Source organism: Pristiophorus japonicus, chromosome 12, assembly GCF_044704955.1.
Source record: "Pristiophorus japonicus isolate sPriJap1 chromosome 12, sPriJap1.hap1, whole genome shotgun sequence".
NCBI lineage: Eukaryota > Metazoa > Chordata > Chondrichthyes > Pristiophoridae > Pristiophorus > Pristiophorus japonicus.
Window position 1 is genome coordinate 101,653,316 of NC_091988.1, and position 23,407 is coordinate 101,676,722.

General features: G+C 46.8%; 1 protein-coding gene across 7 annotated transcripts in view; it reads right to left on the reverse strand.

Annotated features, from left to right (window-relative positions):
- Positions 1 to 23,407, reverse strand: part of dnah1 (dynein, axonemal, heavy chain 1) — a 668,552-nt gene that overhangs the window by 505,307 nt on the left and 139,838 nt on the right. For 6 of the 7 annotated variants that reach the window (XR_011596078.1, XM_070895813.1, XM_070895814.1 and 3 more), the window contains exons 11-12: positions 16,590 to 16,888; positions 13,049 to 13,199 (exon numbers count right to left, since the gene is read on the reverse strand). Coding sequence is in view for 6 of the 7 variants with exons in the window: in XM_070895813.1 (XP_070751914.1) it covers positions 13,049 to 13,199; positions 16,590 to 16,888 (450 nt within the window). In the remaining variant the exon portion in view is untranslated. The remainder of the gene's footprint in view (positions 1 to 13,048; positions 13,200 to 16,589; positions 16,889 to 23,407) is intronic. The other variant, XM_070895816.1, reaches the window with a different exon arrangement.

Consider the following 23,407-nt stretch of genomic DNA (forward strand, 5'->3'; position numbering starts at 1 on the left):
GATAGGGTGAGATGAAGTGAGGTGGGAGAAGACTTGAGTGGAGCTTAGACCTGTTGGGCTGAATACTCTGTTTCTGTGCTGTAACATTCTATGTAATTCTATATAAGGTTCATCAAGGCCCCAATTTTTATGTTAGTTAAAGGTCCTCCACATAATGCTGCTGCTGTGCCTGAGCAATATTCCAGACCCTCAGCACCCATTTGGAACATGCTCTGCAAGACAAACTAAACAATACAATAAAAATGAAAAAATCATCAGGAATTGGGGAGATCTAGATTTTTTTAAATGGTTTTCCTCCTTGGTAGTTCTCTCTTCCTCCTGGATGCTTCAAACTTATTTAAAAAAAACAATAGAGGTGCTTTAAGGGCAACTAGCAGCCCTTCAGTAGTTGATGGTGCACGACATTCCGCTCCCCAGCCCTATAGTGCTCCCAGCGCAGATACATTTCTGTCATGTATCCTACATGGCTACTGTTTGTACTATCACAATGTGTGCCACCAGAGGGCACAGCAATGGGAGACTTGTAGGTTACCTGTACAGGTGTGCCTGGCCTAGTATAAAAGACAGGCCACCATGTGTGATCCTCACTCTAGAGTTTTCAATAAAGGACTAAGGTCAATACAGTTCAAGTACAACACATTGCCTTGTGGAGTCATTATCTGGGCATTTAAAGACATAACAATTGTCGACGAGATTACGGACTTTCACGCAAAAATGGCTACCCTTGGTACGTTGCAGCAGTTCGCCGATGGTGATGATTGGGACGCCTTTGTGGAGAGGCTCAACCATTTCTTCACAGCAAACGGCCTGACAGGAGACAACCCGGCCACACTGGCTGGCAAGCACAGAGCTATCCTGCTAACCAGTTATGGGCCCACAGTCTATGGCCTCGCCAGTGATTTGCTGGCACCAGCGAAGACAAAGACCAAGACGTACGAGGAGCTCGTAACACTGATCCATAAGCAATTCAAGCCCAAGGAGAGCAGCCTCACAGCTAGACACCGGTTCGAAGGCCAGGAAGTCGCGAAATACGCTGCAGACCTTAGGAGGCTGGCGGCACTGTGTTATTTCGGCGACCACCTCACCGAAGTGCTGCGGGACATTTTTGTCATAGGAATCGGCCATGAGGGCCTTCTTCATAAGCTACTGTCGGCGGATACCACAGTCACACTGCAGAATGCCATTTCTGTGACCTCGACCTGCGGCTCTAGGCAGATGACTCATCCTCAGGACGCAAACCCGACAAGTACTGTGCAGAGTGGCGCCTTTTAGAGGCTGGACTGTAGAACATGAACCTTCTCAGGGAAGAGAGAACAGGCCCCCGAGTCCCTTAACTCAGAGGCCGCCGAGGGGGGCTAACGAGTAACCCCATGCTGGCGTTGTGGAGGTAATTATAGGGCTCAACCAATGCCGTTTTAAAGACGATGTATGCAAAGGCTGCAGCACAAAGGGCCACCTCCAGCGAATGTGTAAGAGAAATATGACTCCCTGTGTCAATGAAGAGTCTGCATATGGCCATGAATCCAGCGTAGATTATGAAACGATAGGCAGAGAGGCAGCTCAGCCCACGATGAGGTATATAATATGTTTACCTGCACCACCGAGTGTTCCCCGTTGAGGATGGAAGTCGAGATAGATGGCGTTCCAGTCTTCATGGAAATGGACATGGAGACGAGCCAGTCAGTAATGAATCAAGAAGCCTTTGAGAGGCTATGGAACAATCAAGCTGAACGATCCAAGTTGGTCCCGGTTTAGGCAAAGCTGCGCACCTACACCGATGAACTTATTCCAGTCGTTGGTAGTGCGGATGTAAAGGTACTCCATGATGGTGCAGTGCACAAGTTACCTCTGTGGATTGTTGCAGGTGATGGACCAACGCTACTTGGAAGAAGGTGGATGGAGAAGATCCATTGGAAGTGGGATCGACATCCTCTGCGCTCAGAGGCAAACCCTCACCTGAGGTTGGATCCGGCACCAGAGAGCAGACCAGCACAGCACCCGACGCAAAGACCGCCCAGCACGACTGCATGGATCCAGCTGAGACGAACGGAACCTTCCAGGCTCCAGTGGCAGGACTCCGGAGGAAGAAAATCGGATCCAAAGGCGACTCCCCAGCTTTGGTGGCAGAACCCGGGGAGAAGAGGATCACCGCAGTCGACATCGTGGATGGAGGAAAGATGGCCCCTGAACCATGAGGTGATGCACTGAAGAAAAAGGTGGCGGCGGCCAGACCACGAGGTGCAGCACTGATGGAGCAACACGTGGCACCAAACGGAGAAGAGGATTGGGGTAAAGAAAGCAAGGCTCTCCTAAAGGAGGCCTGCAACCCACCACATTTAAAGGGACAGTTCCACACACTCAAGCAATGTAATAGCAACTGTGAGTTAGATGTAAAATGTGTAAGTGATGATCAGAGTCGTGTACATGCAATAAGCAAGGAAAGGTCGCGCGATTGCCATCATGTAAAATGTGCAATTGATGATCAGAGTTGTATACGTGCAATAAGCAAGGAAAAGTTGCGCGATTGCGGTCGGAGCTACAGGTTATTCACAATAAGTAATGAAACGTTGTGCGATGTAGGATTTCAACTGCATAGTGCCAATGCAGCAGGCAAACACCCATCGGGAGCACACAGATCCAGCGAGCTACCCAACGTTGTAGCCTGCGTCCCTGGGACCAGAGTGATGCACCACGGAGTGTGGCCACATGCAGCTAATATATACAAGCTGCAGAGCAAGTGATCTCAGGAGGGCAACGGCAACGGTATCGATACCCTGCCCCTGATCAGCTCCGCCTCGCAGGTACCGAATGGCACCAACCGCCACGAGCCTGAAAAACCAAACTGTGCTAAGAGGCAGCCCCAAGACCCCATCGTCACCAAGGCCATACCTGGGAACAAAGGGCCACCCGCTACAGTTCTCCCAAAGGGGACTGGGACCAGTCAGGATCCCAACCCAAACAATGCCCAGGCAAGCAAGTCAGCAGTTCCCTGAGCACTGCTAGATGATAGCTCCTCAGGGAGCAGCAGCGACCCAGGGCACAAAGAAAAGACAGGGAGGTCACAGACATCTGTGAACCTGCCCGACACAAGGAGCAACGGTAATAGCCCCGAGAGCAGGCAACCTGAGCCAACCGGGTTCCCACTGCCAGCTCTGGGCACCGCGCTGCCACCAGACTGCCTGTACATCATCCAGCAGTTCTGGAACTAACCTGTCCCCAGTACGTATCGATAATGTATCCCACCAGTCGAATGTACTTGTCTCACAACTGAACCACAAATGTAATGCAAACTTGTATTTCTGGACTTGAATGTATATGAATGTAATGAGCCTCCGGCATAATCTATATGGAGAGAATGGAGTGCTCAGGGACACACACGAAACACCAACCATTCACCCAAGATAGAAATGACCCACCAAGGGTCAACCAGATAGAGCTAAGTCCAGAGCACAGTCAATGCAGAGGTGATTTGCACTAAAGGCTTGGGGGAGAATGATGTCATGTATCCTACATGGCTACTGTTTGTACTATCACAAGGTGTGCCACCAGAGGGCACAGCAGTGGGAAACTTGTAGGTTACCTGTGCCTGGCCTAGTATAAAAGGCAGGTCACCCATGTGTGATCCTCACTCTGGAGTTAGCAATAAAGGACTAAGGTCACTACTGTTCAAGTACAACACATTGCCTCGTGGAGTCATTATCAGAGCATCTAAAGACATAACAATTTCAATGAGTTAACTTAGCATAATTATGTAAGGTTAACTCAGTGGAGTGTAAGGTACCTGAGGAGAAGTGGTCCTGGTGACGCTGTGCTGGAACCACATTATCCCCTTAAGTTTCCCCATCTAATGAGGCTCAATAATGTGAGGTAACATGAAGAGAAGAATTGCTCTGGCCATTATGTGTAATGAAATCATAAACATGTTATCTTTTCAATGTCTTTAGCAACCAGAGTACCTCTTCCTCCATAGCGATTGTAGCTTCAAAAGATCTTCCATAAGATTCCTAATGCAGATCCTGGAAATCTAGCTGAGAAGCAGTAAAACTCAAGACATGTCCACCTGGCATATTCAACAATCAGTCTGTCTCCACACTTTGTCTGTGATTTCCCCTACCTGGGGCGAGGTGAAGGCGGGAGCGGGTGACAAACCAGCTCCTGCAGTGATCCCGGCCAAAAATAAGATCTTACCGTAATGGCTTTGTTAGGTCCACACTGCCCGTTTCCCATTCCAATTAATGGGAGCGGGTCTGGTGACGTTATCAGATGACGTGCTTCTTGCCGGTATATTGAAAGTGGCCATGACCCCGTTTGCCGACAGTTGGATTTTCTTTCGTGAAGTTTGTGTTAGTGAGTGGAGGTCTGTACCATGACGTTTGAAAGGCAGAGATCGGCACTTTGTTTTACTGATGAGTCCCTGCAGCATCTTGTTGAGGGAGTGAGGGCATGTAGGGAGGTTCTTCCCTGCGGATGGCAGGAAGAGGCCTCCCCAACAGACTAAATCAGCGTGACTTCATATAGCTGAAGAGATTACGGCGAATTCAGTGGTGTCTCGCACCTGGATACAATGCAGGAAAAGATTTAATAATCTTCTAAGATCAGGAAAAGTAAGTCTAAACCCACACTTATCTTGATGATTTTGTGCCTGTCATCACATCCCCACCACTGTGTATTGCCAAGAATACTCCTGCACAACGTTACTCAGCCAAAATCCCTTAGACCTTCATCCATCCGTCTCTCTCTATTTACATTATATAAGGTTCCCATCTTAATTTCCACCCCTCACACTCGGCATCATCGTTATACAATAAAAGCAAGTAACAGCACAAAAGGAGGCAATTTGGTATTGCCAAGCCACTCCATCAACGTCTCCCTGTGAAGCTGTATGCCATTCCATTAATGACGGTTCTTCCATCAGTCTCTTTAAACCTTTTCTTCTTTGCCTACTTGCAGGAAAAGATTGACCACAATAAGAGGGAGAGAATGGAAGAGGCCCTCAGTCTATCTTTCATTTGTCAAGTGTGGAGGAGGCAGCGGTGTGATGGAGGTTTCGGATGTGTGGGACAGAGAGAGGGGCTAAATCGAAGAAGCTAGTTACAGAAATATTATCCATACAGTTGCATGCCTTTCATCAGTCACTCCAACATGTCCATCAGGAGCACCCCCCACCACTGTCTAAGAGCAAGAGGAACAAGATTCCTCAGAGGAGCCTTCGGCCTCGAGGGCGCAGTTTCACCTCCCAGAATGCAAACCAGCACCAGCGCAGATATGTGCACCTCGGTGGGGCTGTCACGAGATATAGTGTTGTCACCTGGTGTCTCACAGATCACAAGTGAGCAAGAACAGATGGTGAAGACAGTGGCAGCAGTGGAAACTCCGCGTCAGAAGGTGCAGGAGTCTCCTAGCTCTGTTAGGCTGCATGCAGACGCTGAGCCTCGGCGGCCATCCAAGGAGAGGGCAATCCTGCAGGAGGTTCTGACTGGTTTTGCGACTGCGCTGACTGAGTGTGCAGAGAATGGAGGAGTCCATCTCCAACATGAGCAGCACCATGGCGCAGTCACTGGCATCTATAGCTTCCTCGATGGATAGGATGGCCACCAGCGCCAGTGTAATGACAACATGGTTTCTCTTCTAAATAGATGGTCATCTATGGAGGATAGATGTTTCATCTATGGAGGATAGATGGGCACCTATGGAGGAGGCTCATAGATGTCCTTTCTAAGAGAAATGTCAGTATAGACATGGGCCTAATGTCCACAGTGAAGTGCAGAAAGGTGCTCTCCAGCTCCTTGCTAACAGGGAGGTGCGAGTGTCCCATGAAAGGGATGCCGGTGGGAGAGGACATGTAAATGGCAGCTCCACTCCAAGCGCTCCAACTTCCACCCCCTCGCCAGCACCTCGGTCAGAGTCCCAGATACCTCCCCTGAGTGATGGCCGAGTCTGCCCCTGCACAGTCACAGGAGGAGCAGACTTTGGCGGGGCCATCACAGGCCCCAAAACCCAGAGGACGACCGCCAAAGGCGTCTAAGCAGTAGCAGCAGGGAGGTGAGGAGGCTGTCTCTACCTCTGCTGAAGCCACAGCGGTAGCACCACGTAGAAGCACCCAAAAAAGAAAGGCCCCACACAAATAGTCACAAACGTTATCATGCGGGTGTGTTGTAAAATATGGAGCTAGTAATTAAATCATTTCTTTGTCACATTTTGCAGTCGCAGCCAGATGTGTGGGCTAGATTGGAGGTGGCAAAGTGTAGGGTCAGAGCTGATTTGACATGCAGCAATGGTGCTGATGATGAAAAGAAGGAAGTAGTCATTGATTGAATGGTTTATGTTGCTGGTGTGGGATGATGCCAACATGTGGACGCCTGTGCCAGGCAAATGTGTGACATCCACAATGTTACTGGAACCTAGCAATAATGAGGGCGTCTCTGGCGTTCTGAGCAGCAACGTTCTCATGCAAATGGCAGTGCTGGCTCCTCCAGGTCTTCCTCATCAGGGATGCCAACCTCATGTTTTTGATCCTCGTCTGATGAGGCTCTTTGCTCTGCGCCGTCTTCATCATCTAGTGCCAATCCTCTCTGCTGAGCGATGTTGTGCAGAGCGCAGCAGACCATAACTATTCTGAATACCTTCGCTGGTGCATACTGAAGGGCCCCTCCAGATTTGTCCCGGCACATGAACTGCATTTTAAGCAACCCTATCGTTTGCTCTATCATACTTCGCATGGAGATGAGGTTCTGATTGTACCAGCCATCATCCTCGTTCGCTGGCCTCCTCAAAGGTGTCATCAGCCATGTCTTGAGGGGATAGCCCTTGTTCCCAAGCAGCCAGCCTGAAAGACTGGTTGGCAGTGCGAATAGCTGAGGGATGGTAGAGTGGCACAGGATGTACTAATCAAGGCAGCTGCCAGGAAACTTGGCGCACACATGTATGATGATTTTATTGTGGTTACACACCAGCTGAACATTTAGGGAGTAGAAATCCTTGTGGTTCACAAAAGCTCTTGGATTGCGATGGGGTGCCCTGATCGCCCTGTGTGCAGTCAATCACTCCCTGGACCCATGGGAAGCTAGCCAGAGCGGCAATGCCAATTGCCCGCTCAGTCACACTGGCTTGATCAGTGGAAAACTTTATATAGTTGTCCGACTTGTTAACCAGGGCATTGGTGACCTGTGTGATGTATCTGTGTGTAGCAGACTGGGAAATGCTGCTAATGTCTGTGGCAGATTCCTGCAAGGACCCTGAACCGAAGAAGTTGAGGGCAAGGGTGACTTTGACAGCCACTTGTAATGGGTGTCCACCCCTTCCGCTGGGCTGCAGGTCTTCCTCCAGCAAAGCGCAAAGGTCGGTGACCACCTGGCGCGATAGCCTGAGTCTCCTTCAGCATTGCTGCTCTGTCATGTTGAGGTAGCTCACCCTGTGCTGGGGGTAATGCCTTCGGCGCGGTGCATTCCTGTGATGGTGCCCTCTGCCCTGTGCAGCATGAAGTGCCTCAGGAGAAGGTTGGTGCTCTTGTTGTTGCTGCTTCTGTGGCTGTTCCTCACCAGACTCTGAGGACCAAGATGAGAGAGCATAAATTATTCCCATTTTGATTCTTGATATGCCAGATCCATTTCAGTTGACAGAAGCAATCTGTCAATGGTCAGAAGTATTCCTGCAAGAAGGTTACAGTGAAAATAGAGTTCACTACAAACAATTCCAAAGTATATGAAGTTGAAAAGACTCTTCCAAACAATGAAGGCTACAGCTTCTGAGATTGGAAAGTGAACAGCTGTGAAATGGTAGCTTTTATACTACTTTTGCAGCTGTCACCTATTGAAAACAATGGAGAGTCATTGAGAACCCGACACAATTACCTGGCATGTTCCCCGAGGGATGGCAAACTCGTCAAAAAGGTGGTTAAATGGTAAGTGCCTGGTTATAATCCTCTTAAATACCTTTAAACTACCTGTTAGGTACCTTAATTGATTGGCCCGCCACTTGCTGTCGGGTCTGTGAGCCACTGGCAGACCCCACAGTTGAGAAACTAACACTGGGGCAGGTTCAGACCGGGTTTCCGCCAGAAAAACGATGCCCTTCCTTCTGCGCATGCGCAGGAAAAAAAAGACATGCTCAGTACACCTCCCGGTTTGCATTCAGCCATTTTTAAAGAGCCAGTTGTGCATGAGAACTTTAATTCTCAGTGGAAAAATCGGAACAGCAATATGCATTATGGCTCAAGGATCAAGAATTTCTCACAGCATGAAGTGGAGGCATGAGTTCCTGTAATTGAGGCACGAGCTGGACACCAGCAGAGGTTACATAAAAGTTTAATCAAAAGAAATGAAGAAACGCTGGAACCAACTTGCAGAAGATTACTGGTCAACGGCGACCACCCCGAGATTTGGAGGCCCGTGCAAAAAGAAGTGGCAGGACCTTGGTCAAATAGTTAGTGCAAGTAATATTTTCATTTATTCACTGGAATTGCAATTGTAAATGTGACCATCTGTATGTCCCAACCAGCAGAAACACACCCTCTCTTAAAGTTATATTTTTATCTTTGCAGAGGAAGGTGGCACACAACAAAAGGGAAAGAACTCGAACAGGGAGAGGCCCGGCAAATCTGCACCCACTGACACCCTTGGAGGACAGGGTCGCTGCTTTGATGGGTCCGGCCTGGAGAAAAGCAACCACTACTGCACAGCTGGGCTCTCACTCAAGGGAAAGGGCAAGTCCTGCAAATTCCACATTCTGGCTTTGCTAAAAGTCAAATACAGTCACCTGAGAACTCACTTTTAGAGTGAAGCAAGTCTTCCTCGATTTCGAGGGACTGCCAATGATGATGACTGCTTGCTCTCTCAACTCCACTATCAAAGGTCAATTTTTGAGACGTTAATTTGCTGTTCAATTTTCTTCATAAACCACTTCACCTTGGGATCTTCTTTCAAGTGATTCTTAAAAACCTGTCTTTTTGATGATGCCTTCAATATCTCGCCTACATTTCTTCAGTTCCAGCTGTGTTCAGCTCTCCCTCTTTTAAAGTTCTGAAATGTTTGTCTCATAGAAACATAGAAAATAGGTGCAGGAGTAAGCCATTCGGCCCTTCGAGCCTGCACCACCATTCAATAAGATCACGGCTGATCATTCCCTCAGTACCCCTTTCCTGCTTTCTCTCCATACCCCTTGATCCCTTAGCCGTAAGGGCCATATCTAACTCCCTCTTGAATATATCCAATGAACTGGCATCAACAACTCTCTGCGGTCGGGAATTCTGAGTGAAGAAGTTTCTCCTCATCTCAGTCCGAAATGGCTTATCCCTTATCCTAAGACTATGTTCCATGGTTCTGGACTTCCCCAACATCAGGAACATTCTTCCTTCATCTAATCTGTCCAATCCCATCAGAATTTTATATGTTTCTATGAGATCCCCTCTCATCCTTCTAAACTCCAGTGTATAAAGGCCCAGTTGATCCAATCTCTCCTCATATGTCAGTCTCACCATCCCGGGAATCACCATCCCGGGAATCAGACTGGTGACCCTTCGCTGCACTCCCTCAATAACAAGAACGTCCTTCCTCAGATTAGGAGACCAAAACTGAACACAATATTCCAGGTGAGGCCTCACCAAGGCCCTGTACGACTCCAGTAAGACCTCCCTGCTCCTATACTCAAATCCCCTAGCTATACCATTTACCATTTGCCTTCTTCACCACCTGCTGTACCTGCATGCCAACTTTCAATGACTGATGAACCAGGACACCCAGGTCTCGTTGCACCTCCCCTTTTCTTAATCTGCCGCCATTCAGATAATATTCTGCCTTCGTGTTTTTGCCACCAAAGTGGATAACCTCACATTTATCCACATTATACTGCATTTGCCATGCATTTGCCCACTCACCTAACCTGTCCAAGTCATCGTGCAGCCTTTTAGTGTCCTCCTCACAGCTCACACCACCACCCAGTTTAGTGTCATCTGCAAACTTGGAGATATTACACTCAATTCCTTCATCTAAATCATTAATGTATATTGTAAATAGCTGGCGTCCCAGCACTGAGCCGAGGCACCCTACTAGTCACTGTCTGCCATTCTGAAAAGGACCTGTTTATCCCGACTCTCTGCTTCCTGTCTGCCAACGAGTTCTCTATCCACGTCAATACTTTACCCCCAATACCATGTGCTTTAATTTTGCACACCAATCTCTTGTGTGGAACCTTGTCAATAGCCTTTTGGAAGTTCAAATACACCACATCCACTGGTTCTCCCTTGTCCACTCTACTAGTTACATCCTCAAAAAATTCCAGAAGTTTTGTCAAGCATGATTTCCCTTTCATAAATCCATGCTGTCTTGGACCGATCCTGTCACTGCTTTCCAAATGCGCTGCTATTTCATCTTTAATAATTGATTCCAACATTTTCCCCACTACTGATGTTAGGCTAACCGGTCTATAATTCCCCGTTTTCTCTAACCCTCCTTTTTTAAACAGTGGTGTTACATTAGCTACCCTCCACTGCATAGGAACTGATCTAGAGTCGATAGACTGTTGGAAAATGATCACCAATGCATCCATTATTTCTAGGGCCACTTCCTTAAGTATGTGGAATGCAGACTATCAGGCTCCGGGGATTTATCGGCCTTCAATCCCATCAATTTTCCCAACACAATTTCCCGCTTTGTAAGGATATCCTTCAGTTCCTCCTTCTCACTAGACCATCGGACCCCTAGTATTTCCGGAAGATTATTTGTGTCTTCCTTCGTGAAAACAGAACCAAAGTATTTGTTTAACTGGTCTGCCATTTCTTTGTTCCCCATTATAAATTCACCTGAATCTGACTGCAAGAGACCTACGTTTGTTTTCACTAATCTTTTTCTCTTCACATATCGATAGAAGCTTTTGCAGTCAGTTTTTATGTTCCCAGCAAGCTTCCTCTCATACTCTATTTTCCCCTCTTAATTAAACGCTTTGTCCTCTTCTGCTGAATTCTAAATTTCTCCCAGCCCTCAGGTTTGCTGCTTTTTCTGGCCAATTTATATGCCTCTTCCTTGGATTTAACATTATCCTTAATTTCCCTTGTTAGCCACGGTTGAGCCACCTTCCCCGTTTTATTTTTACACCAGACAGGGACGTACAATTGTTGAAGTTCATCCATGTGATCTTTAAATATTTGCCATTGCCTATCCACTGTCAACCCTTTAAGTATCACTCGCCAGTCTATTCTAGCCAATTCACGTCTCATACCATCGAAGTTAACTTTCCCCAAGTTGAGGACCCTAGCCTCTGAATTAACTGTGTCACTCTCCATCTTAATAAAGAATTCTACTATATTATGGTCACTCTTCCCCAAGGAGCCTCGCACAACAAGATTGTTAATTAGTCCTTTCTCATTACAAATCACCCAGTCGAGGATGGCCAGCCCTTTAGTTGGTTCCTCGACATATTGGTCTAGAAAACCATCCCTTATACACTCCAGGAAATCTTCCTCCACCGCATTGCTACCAGTTTGGTTAGCCCAGTCAATATGTAGATTAAAGTTGCCCATGATAACTGCTGTACCTTTATTGCACGCATCCCTAATTTCTTGTTTGATGCTGTTCCCATCCTCATTACTACTGTTTGGTGGTCTGTGCACAACTCCCACTAGCGTTTTCTGCCCTTTGTATTCCTTAGCTCCACCCATACAGATTCCACATCATCCAAGCTAATGTCCTTCCTTCCTAATTTCCTCTTTAACCAGTAACGCCACCCCACCTCCTTTTCCTTTCTGTCTATCCTTCCTAAATGTTGAGTACCCCTGGATGTTGAGTTCCCAGCCTTGGTCACCCTGGAGCCATGCCTCCGTGATGCTAATTGCATCATATCCGTTAACTGCTATCTGCGCAGTTAATTCGTCCACCTTATTCCGAATACTCCTTGCATTGAGGCACAGAGCCTTCAAGCTGGTCTTTTTAACACCCTTTGCCCCTTTAGAATTTTGCTGTAATATGGCCCTTTTTGCTTTTTGCCTTAGGTTTCTTTGCCCTCCACTTTTACTTTTCTATCTTCTATCTTTTGCTTCTGCCCCCATTCTACTTCCCTCTGTCTCCCTGCATAGGTTCCCATCCCCCTGCCATATTAGTTTAACCCCTCCCCAACAGCGCTAGCAAACACTTCTCCTAGGACATTGATTCCGGTCCTGCCCAGGTGCAGACCGTCTGGTTTGTACTGGTCCCACCTTCCCCAGAATTGGTTCCAATGTCCCAGGAATTTGAATCCCTCCCTTCTGCACCACTCCTCAAGCCACGTATTAATCTGAGTTATCCTGCGATTCCTACTCTGACTAGCACGTGGTACTGGTAGCAATCCTGAGATTACTACTTTTGAGGTCCTACTTTTTAATTTAGCGCCTAGCTCCCTAAATTCGTCTTCTAGGACCACATCCCGTTTTTTTACCTATATCGTTAGTACCTATATGCACCACGACAACTGGCTGTTTACCCTCCCCTTTCATAATGTCCTGCACCCGCACCGAGACATCCTTGACCCTTGCACCAGGGAGGCAACATACCATCCTGGAGTCTCAGTTGCGGCCGCAGAAACGTCTATCTATTCCCCTTACAATTGAAACCCTTATAGCTCTCTCACTCTTTTTCCTGCCCTCCTGTGCAGCAGAGCCACCTACGGTGCCATGGACTTGGCTGTTGCTGCCTTTCCCTGATGAGTCATCCCCCTCAACAGTACCAAAGCAGTGTATCTGTTTTGCAGGGGGATGACCGCAGGGAACTCCTGCACTACCTTCCTTCCACTGCTCTTCCTGTTGGTCACCCATCCCCTATCTGGCTGTCTAACCTTTCCCTACGGTAAGACCAACTCACTAACCGTGCTATTATGATGAGCGTGGCATAAGTATGAATTATTCATAAAATAGCATGGAATATGAAAAGACATCCATTACATCAAACATGGTGCTTCCACAGAATATGTACAATCTGCTCTGTCATGAAATCTACTGCACCTATCAAATTGTCTGAGGTAAAATCTTCATAAAATCCCTGATTCCAAATAGTATTAGGCGACAATACAATCTATTAAATTTTACCTTTTCTATATGAGGAACATGCTGTGTGGCCGTGATTGCTTTGTCAAACAGAGTCAGTATGACAGTTCTAAATCTCTCCAGTGCCGTGCTGAAGTACACCCCGCTACTATCCAGATTGAGGTCCAGAATAAAAATAGGCAATTTCCTAGGCCTGAAACACACAAGAACAGACAAACTATCTGCAGTCTGAAAGATGAGACAATCAACAAAACAAATAATGATGGCTTTGTGAAGTGCTGCAAGTATGAGGGGTGGATGGGACAGCTCCACTGCTACGATCAACCCTATCTCCCATTGGCCTTCCTCCCCAACTTCTGGGATGTAACCTGAGGGCTGGCCCGAAATTGATCCCCTTCAAATAGACAAGTTGTCTCTGGAGATGTGACAGGCACTGGCAGTTCATCCAAAGTATTGAAATGAGGCTCAAGGCTCATTTTGGTTCTTGATTCTCCCAATTTGGGTACACACTGTCTGCACGTCACTAGTTATGCGGTCATAATCAATTTCTCCCCATATGACTTTGTGAAAGGTAGCTGTGTCATTCAGCGAATGTTTTAATCACTGGGATCTAAAAATAGCAGTTTCAGCAATGGACAATGAATGAATAAGTCTGGCATACTGTGTTTGAAGTACGAATTCAGTCACATTCGGTGGCTTGTTAAAATATCTCTCTGCTATGCTGTTTATTTAGTGATCCTGAAATATGCGGGTGAGGAGGGAGAGAGAAAACAGGGAATTATAGACCGGTCAGCCTGACCTCAGTAGTGGGTAAAATGATGGAATCAATTATTAAGGATGTCATAGCAGTGCATCTGGAAAATGGTGACATGATAGGTCCAAGTCAGCATGGATTTGTGAAAGGGAAATCATGCTTGACAAATCTTCTGGAATTTTTTGAGGATGTTTCCAGTAAAGTGGACAAAGGAGAACCAGTTGATGTGGTATATTTGGACTTTCAGAAGGCTTTCGACAAGGTCCCACACAAGAGATTAATGTGCAAAGTTAAAGCACATGGGATTGGGGGTAGTGTGCTGACGTGGATTGAGAACTGGTTGTCAGACAGGAAGCAAAGAGTAGGAGTAAATGGGTACTTTTCAGAATGGCAGGCAGTGACTAGTGGGGTACCGCAAGGTTCTGTGCTGGGGCCCCAGCTGTTTACATTGTACATTAATGATTTAGACGAGGGGATTAAATGCAGTATCTCCAAATTTGCGGATGATACTAAGTTGGGTGGCAGTGTGAGCTGCGAGGAGGATGCTATTAGGCTGCAGAGTGACTTGGATAGGTTAGGTGAGTGGGCAAATGCATGGCAGATGAAGTATAATGTGGATAAATGTGAGGTTATCCACTTTGGTGGTAAAAACAGAGAGACAGACTATTATCTGAATGGTGACAGATTAGGAAAAGGGAAGGTGCAACGAGACCTGGGTGTCATGGTACATCAGTCATTGAAGGTTGGCATGCAGGTACAGCAGGCGGTTAAGAAAGCAAATGGCATGTTGGCCTTCATAGCGAGGGGATTTGAGTACAGGGGCAGGGAGGTGTTGCTACAGTTGTACAGGGCCTTGGTGAGGCCACACCTGGAGTATTGTGTACAGTTTTGGTCTCCTAACTTGAGGAAGGACATTCTTGCTATTGAGGGAGTGCAGCGAAGGTTCACCAGACTGATTCCCGGGATGGCGGGACTGACCTATCAAGAAAGATTGGATCAACTGGGCTTGTATTCACTGGAGTTCAGAAGAATGAGAGGGGACCTCATAGAAACGTTTAAAATTCTGACGGGTTTAGACAGGTTAGATGCAGAAAGAATGTTCCCAATGTTGGGGAAGTCCAGAACCAGGGGTCACAGTCTGAGGATAAGGGGTAAGCCATTTAGGACCGAGATGAGGAGAAACTTCTTCACCCAGAGAGTGGTGAACCTGTGGAATTCTCTGCCACAGAAAGTAGTTGAGGCCAATTCACTAAATATATTCAAAAGGGAGTTAGATGAAGTCCTTACTACTCGGGGGATCAAGGGTTATGGCGAGAAAGCAGGAAGGGGGTACTGAAGTTTCATGTTCAGCCATGAACTCATTGAATGGCGGTGCAGGCTAGAAGGGCTGAATGGCCTGCTCCTGCACCTATTTTCTATGTTTCTATGTTTCTATGTTGCCATTCTCATTGGACTGAAGTCCATCATTATGACAACTAAAGAGCTGGGTTCTTCGCAATAGAAGGCTTGGTAATAGCCAAGAACATAATGTGCTGCACGACTGAAAAGCTGGGTCCTCAGATGGAGTAGCACCCAGCTGGAAAAGACTACATGGAGGACCAAAGCTAAAGTGCTAAGACTGTACACATTAAGGCCTGAATGAGAAAGTGACAGCAAGCAACAACAACTTGGATTTATATAGTGCCTTTAATGTAGTAAAACGTACCACTACACTTTACGGGAGTGTAATCAGGCATAAGTTGACACCGAGCCAAAGAAAGAGACATTAGGACAAGTGATCAAAAGCTTGGTTAAAGCGGTAGGTTTTAAGGAGCATCTTAAAGGAGAGTGAGGTGGAGAGGTGGGTGTTTCGGGAACACCGAGTGCTCGGCGAGTTATAGGGCTGGATGAGGTTACAAAGATAGGGAGGAGTGAGGCTATTGAGGAATTTGAAAACAAGGGTGAGAATTTTAAAATCAAGGTGTTGCTGGACCAGGAACTGATGTAGGTCAGCGAGCACAGGAGTGAATGGGTATTGGTGCGAGTTAGGATACGGGCTGCAGGATTTTGGATGAGCTTAAGTTAATGAAGGATGGAATATGGGAGGCCAGCCAGAAGAGAATTAGAGTACACACAAAGATGAAGGAGCTGACAGAGGAAGGAGTACCATGGCAAGACCTGTGGTGTCTGTGGTCAGTCTGGTTAGAACAACCAAGTGCTGGTGACATCACTGAAGGAATTGCAACAACTTACACCGAGCCACAGAAGGAGCTATTAGGACAGATGACCAAACGTTTAGTCAAAGATGTAGGTTTTAAAGAGCGTCTTCAAGGAGGACAGAGAGGTAGAGAGGTGGAGAGGTTTTGGGAGGTAATTCCACAGCTGCCAATGGAGGAGCAAAGAAAATCAGGGATGCACGAGAGGCCAGAATTAGCATAAGCTTGAAAAAAATTTTTGAATCCAATGCTGCTATCACATTTTAGTTAGTCAATGTACCATTTCAACAATGTATGTTAATTCAGGCTCAGCAGCTTGTCTAAGCCATTTGCAAAATGAAGCTACAAAAAAGATGTCGAGAAACAACACGACAAATAAAAGAAAATAGAAGAAAAGTGAGTGCAAGAAGCAAACAGAGAAGCACCACCAGTGAACACTGGGATTTTGAACACTGTTTCAAATATAACCATTTTGCTGCTCCTATACTTAAATGTGTATTTTATACTGTGTGTAAACAACAGATCCAAGAAAATACAGGAATTAAAAAGATGAAATCGATAGGAAATGTCTAGTTCTGAAAACAGAGCACTGGGTGGAAATATGCTCAGGTGCAATTTATCTTGGGAATCTTACTTGAAATTGCTGTCAATAAGGTTTTCTCCCCATTTCATATCCTCAGAGCAGTCGAGGGTAGAATAGCAGCCATCAAGGATCATTTGAGTGTAGTTGATAAGAGAGTCTTGCACAAGGTAACGGAGGGAGTCCTGAAGGTTATACTTGATCATTTCCATCAACATGTGTAGCTTAGATTTGCGATAAACCTCCCAGTTAGACTCACGTAAGTTAAACCAACCTTTTCGAACATCCCATAGGCTAGAACGTAGAACTTTCTTCAATGTATTGATCCAGCTATCGCTAAGAAATAGCTGTATCTGAAATCCAATAAGGACAGTGGAGTTAATGGCACTTAATAAGTATGTTTAGATACAGCACCACTAAAGAAATATTGCTTTATAGAACTTAAGAAAGTTTGGAGTGAGAAAAGGCTGTTCAGCTCATATACCACAGTCCATGTATGATTATGCATTATATGTCCTACTTTACAGAATCCTAACTCCCTGAAAAAATCAAATCATGGTGTTAATATTTCTATAACCCTTTCTTTACGTGCTAAATGGTTATATATATTTTTTTTTATCTATTCTCTATCAAATCCATTTCTATCATCTGTTACTGTTACTAAAGTTTACAGATTACGATTGATGAATAAATGAGTGAATTAGAGAATACGTAATCAGCTTGGCTCAATGGCAGCATTCTCTGAGTCAGAATGTCATGGGTTCAGGACTTGAGGCAGTGGTGTGTTGTTGGAGATGCCGCCTTTTGGCTGAAGATGTTAAACCGAGGCTCTGTCCACCATTTGTTCAGGTGGATGCAAGAGCACTTTTTTGAAGAGCAGGGAGTTCTCCTGTGGATTGACCAACATTTATCCTCAACCAACATCGTCAAAATAGATCAACTATTCATTCATCTTATTGCTGTTTGTGCAACCTTGCTGTGTGCAAATTGACGATTGCATTTGCCTACTAAACAATAACTTACATTTATATAGCACATTTAATGTTGCAAAAAATCCCAAACAATAAAAGCATTTTTGACACCGAACCACAAAAGGAGATATCTGGACAGATTACCAAAAGCTTGGTCAAATAGATAGTTTTTAAGAAGCATCGTAAAGAATAAGCCCATTTAGAACTGAGATGAGGAGGAATTTTTTCTCTCAGAGGATCGTAAATCTGTGGAATTCTCTGCCCCAGAGAGCTGTGGAGACTGGGTCATTGAATATATTTAAGGTGGAGATAGACAGATTTTTGAACGATAAGGGAGTGAAGGATTATGGGGAGCGGGCAGGGAAGTGGAGCTGAGCCCAAGATCAGACCAGCCATGATCTTATTAAATGGCAGAGCAGGCTCGAGGGGCAAAATGGTCTACTCCTGCTCCTATTTCTTATGTTCAAATGTTCTTATTCTTTTACACTATCGCACAAAATCAACAATAAGAGCAGAAGAACATAAGAATTAGGAGCTGGAGTTGGCCATTTGGCCCCTCGAGCCTGCTCCGCCATTCAATGAGATTATGGCTGATCAACTCCACTTTCCTGCACTATTCCCATATCCCTTTGTTCCCTTCATATCCCAAAATCTGTCAGTCTCTGTCATGAATATACTCAAAGACTGAGCCTCCACAGTCCTCTGGGGGTAGAGAATTTCAAAAATTCTGAGGGAAGTTTTAGATCTCAGTCCCAAATGGCTGACCCCTTATTCTGAGACTGTGACCCTTGGTTCTAGACTCCTCAGCCAGAGGAAACATCCTCCCTGCATCTACCCTGTCAAGCCCTGCAAGAATTTTGTATGTTTCAATGAGATCGCCTCTCATTCTTATAAACTCCAGAGAATGTAGGCCTAGTCTATTCAATCTCTTCTCATAGGACAATCCCCCCATCCCAGGAATCAGCCTGGTGAACCTTCATTGCACTCCCTCAATGCAAGAATATCCTTCCTTAGATAAGGAGACCAAAACTGTACACAATACTCCAGGTGCTGTCTCACCAGGGCCCTATCTAATTGCAGTAAGACGTCTTTACTCTTATACACAACTTCTCTTGAAATAAAGCCCAACATAACATTTGCTTTCTTAATTGCTTGCTGTACCTGCATGTTAACTTTCAGTGATTTGTGTACAAGAACACCCAGGTCCCTCTGTACACCAACCTCTCACCATTTAAAAAATACTCTGCTTTTCTATTTTTCCTACCAAAGTGGATAACTTCACAGTTCTTCACATTATATTCCATTTGCCATGTTCTTGCCCACTCACTTAGCCTGTCTATATTCCCTTGAAGTCTCTTTGCATTCTCCTCACAACCTACCTAGCTTTGTATCATCAGCAATACCCCTACAATGCCGAGCATTGGGTGTAAAAGAGTTTAGAATGTTCTGTAATTTTTATCATAAATTTACATCGAATTTACAGCACAGATACAGGTCATTTGGTCCATGCCGACATTTATGCTCCATACGAGCCCTCCTACCCTTCTTCATCTAACCCCATCAGCATATCCTTCTATTCATAAGAACATAAGAAATAGGAGCAGGAGTAGGTCATACGGCCCCTCGAGCATGCTCAGCCATTTAACACGATCATGGCTGATCTGATCATGGACTCAGCTCCACTTCCCTGCCCGCTCCCCATAACCCCTTATTCCCTTATCATTTAAGAAACTGTCTATTACTGTCTTAAATTTATTCAATGTCCCAGCTTCCACAACTCTCTGAGGCAGCGAATTCCACAGATCCACAACCCTCTGAGAGAAGGAATTTCTCACCATCTCAGTTTTAAATGGTCGGAACGTTATTCTAAGAATATGCGCTCTAGTTCTAGTCTCCCCTATCAGTGGAAACATTCTCTCTGAATCCACTTTGTCAAGCCCCCTCATAATCTTATTATATGTTTCGATAAGATCACCTCTCATTCTTCGGAATTTCAATGAGTAGAGGCCCAACCTACTCAACCTTTCCTCATTAGTCAACCCCCTTACCTCCGAAATCAACCTGATGAACCTTGTCTGAACTGCTTCCAAAGCAAGTATATCCTTTTGTAAATATGGAAACCAAAACTGCACACAGTATTCCAGGTGTGGCCTCACCAATACTCTGTACAACTGTAGCAAGACTTCCCTGCTTTTATACTCCATTCTTTGCAATAAAGGCCAAGATTCCATTAGCCTTCCTGATCACTTGCTCTACCTGAATACTAACTGTTATGTCTTGAATAAAAAGTCAGACTAGATACTGCAAGCTCAAAGTAAGTGTGACCGTAGTCCTTTATTATAGATCTCAGAGTGCCTCTCCAGCCTGTGAGGCCTCCTTATATACAGGTGCTCCCAAGAGATTGTGAGATCCCTTGGGACTCCAGGGGATAAGCCCTCTGGTGGTTAGACATGGTAATTACAGGTTTACATACATAACAACACTCCCCCCAAAAGTCAATAGTGTAACTATTTACAATGAGAATCGATCTGGGGCCTTCCTTTCCCTGGTTGATCATCTCGGTGCAAATGCTGGTGTTGGTGAGTCGTTTGTTGGGCCTTTGCTGGGCTGCTGCGCAGCTAGCCTTGCTGGACTGCTGGGGGTGATGGGTTCTGCTTCGTGGTTAACCGTGGTTGCCACTTGTGCGTGTGTTGGAGGGTCGAAAAAGGTAGTTTCTATTGTGGGTTGCTCTGGATAGTCCGTAAATCTGAGTTTGGTTTGGTCCAAGTGTTTTCTGCAGGTGAGTCCAGGTGAATCAGCCTACTCCCCTCTGGCCAAAACGGTGTCAGCAATCCACCTGGGACCTTGTCCATAGTTCAACACAAATACAGGATCATTTACTTCAATTTCTCGTGATATATTTGCACGATCATGATATATATTCTGTTGAAGCCGCCTGCTCTCTACCTGTTCGTGTAGATCAGGGTGGACTAACGAGAGCCTTATCTTAAGAGCCCTTTTCATGAGCAGTTCAGCAGGTGGGATCCCAGTGAGCGAGTGGGTTCACGTGCGGTAGCTAAGCAGGACTCGGGATACATTTGTGCACACAGGACTCTAAGTCTGCATCGATACCGGGCCACCACACATGGGATCTGGCTATCGCTTTCATCATTACAATGCCTGGGTGGGTACTGTGGAGATCACTAATGAAAGTGTCCCTGCCCTTTTTTGGCACAACCACCCGATTACCTCATCAGAGGCAGTATGCCTGTATAGGTATTTCATCTTTGCGCCGCTGATACGGCTTTATTTCTTTCTGCATCTCTCAAGGGACACGAGACCAACTCCCGTGGAGCACACAGTTTTTTACTAAGGACAGTAAGGGGTCCTGGCTCGTCCAGGTTCTAATCTGTCGGGCAGTAACGGGTGATTGCTCACTCTCGAATGCTTCCATTACCAAACTATATCTGCAGGCTGCAGACCGGGTGCCATCTCCACCCCCGTGGTGGGCAATGGTAGCCTACTGAGAGCATCGGCACAGTTTTCTGTGACTGTGGCGGATGGATAGGTACATGCGGACAACGTGAGCAGCATCACTGGATGCGGGCCGATGCATTCGTATTTATCCCCTTATTTTCAGAAAAGAGGGATATAAGCGGCTTATGGTTGGTTTCCAATTCAAATTTGAGCCCGAACAGATATTGATGCATTTTCTTTACCCCGTAATCACACGCTAACACTTCTTTTTCGATCATACTGGAGGTCCTCTCGACCTTAGATAGACTTCTGGATGTATAAGCAACCAGTTGCAATTTTCCAAATTCATTAGCTTGTTGCAATACTCACCCGACCCCGTATGACGACACATCACATGCTAGTACCAAACGTTTACATGGATTGTACAACATAAGTAATTTGTTTGAACATAACAGCTTCTTAGCTTTCTCAAAGGCATTTTCTTGGCTTTTACCCCATACCCATTTGTTATGTAATGATGTGTGTATCGTCCCAGTACCTTAAATGTAATGTAAGTACTATGCCACACCACAGAGGGCGCTGCGGTGGGAAACCCTGGTAGTACCTGTAACAAGGACTATATAAGGCTGACCACCACACCTGGGAGGCACTCTTGAGTGCTAAGGAATAAAGGACAGGTCACAGACTGACCTTCCCTCAAGCATGGGCCTCATGTGCATTTATACTGTGTAGTAAGGACGTATCAATGGCGACAAGAAACTGGGATTTAAACCACGTGAGCATGGCCACGAGCAGAACAGATGAGAGGTACTGTGTTAAGGAATGGTTGGGACAGAGATTCAACATTGTTAAAGCAGCACACAGTTCTCCAGGCAGACAAGGGCAGTCAGGCATGCCCAACATGTAGTCGAACCCAGAGGGGGAGTTCGACAGAGACAATGGCAAGCTGAACAGCGATTCACGCCATTGCAAGGGACAATGCGACCAGTAATGGGGTCATCAACACCTGTTAATGGTGCACTCAAGGACAATAACAGGGGCAGTCAGGGACGATCGACTGGCAAGGGACCTTTTGTTTCAAACCGCAACTCATGCTGGAGGCGTGGAGGCGTGGAGGCATACATTCAGCCGGAGTTTGCAGAGATGAGCAAAATACCTGCAGAAATTCAGAAATGGACACTGGGGGCCAATCAAGCAGCACCATGCTGGCGTTGTGGAGGAAGCCATGGGGCTCACCGGTGCAGGTTTGCGGAGTACACATGCAATACCTGCCACATTAAAGGCCACCTTCAGCGTATGTGTAAAAGAAATTAGACTCACCATGTGGCTGAGGAGATGGGGGATGATCCACTGTTCAGCGAGGAGCAGGTAGAAGAAGATGAGGTGCTTGGACTGTATATGTGCACCGACGATTCGCCCCCAGTGATAAGGGAAGTAAAAATCAACGGAGTCCCAGTGAGTATGGAAGTGGACACGGGCTCGGGTCCATCGTTGATGAGTCAGAGAACTTTTGATAAACTGTGGATTAACCCAGCTGCACGACCCAAGCTGCTCCCGGTCACGGCGAAGCTGCGTACCTACACCAGGGAACTGATATCTGTTCTTGGCAGAGCGATGGTGCAGGTGTCCCACGGGGACGAGACGCACGCTTTACCTTTGTGGGTCGTTGCAGGCGATGGGCCGACACTCCTTGGCCGGAGGTGGATGGGGACGGTCCGTGGGAGCTGGGAAGACTTCATCACTCCACAGGCTGCTGCTCCCCGGGGTGCTGCCGTGCCCCGGGTCCCCAGAGAGCAACGCCGACCGAGCTGGAACTGCAGCCTCAATCCACCCACAGGCAAGCCCCAGGCCCGGACCTCACACAGAGACTCTGCAGCCTCAATCCCCACAGGCAAGTCCCAGGCCCGGATCTCACACAGAGACCCTGCAGCCCCAGCCCCCACAGGCAAGCAGCCCTGCACAGAGGGGCCTAGTGGGGGGGGGGGGGGGGGGCGGTGAGCCGGCAGGGCGCTGCGGGCAGGGTGCTGAGGGATCCAGGGGCCGGCGGTTCTGAAGGGCCCCACAGAGGAAGAAGCCGTTGGGCGGGCCCCGCAGAGGAGCTGGTAGCGTCGGGCAGCGGCGGCCATGGCACCGCAGGGGAGGCCGCGGGGAACGCGGCAAGTGCGGCCGCTGGAGAGGCCACGACGGCCGCAGGAGAGGCGGCAAGTCAGGTGGCAGCAGAGGGGAGCAGAGGGCATTCGGAGCGGCGGAGAAGAAGATGGCGGCGGCATCGTGTCGGAGCTGCAGAGCATCAAAGATGGCGGCGCCCAAGGAGAAGCCTCGTGGAATCCTCCTGCATCAAAGATGGCGCCTTAAAGAGGAAATGCACCCGGAGTCTTAAAAGGTCCTTACAAAGAGGTGGTCCCCACAAAGGACTTCTGTTAGGCAGAGCGAGTCTAAAATGAG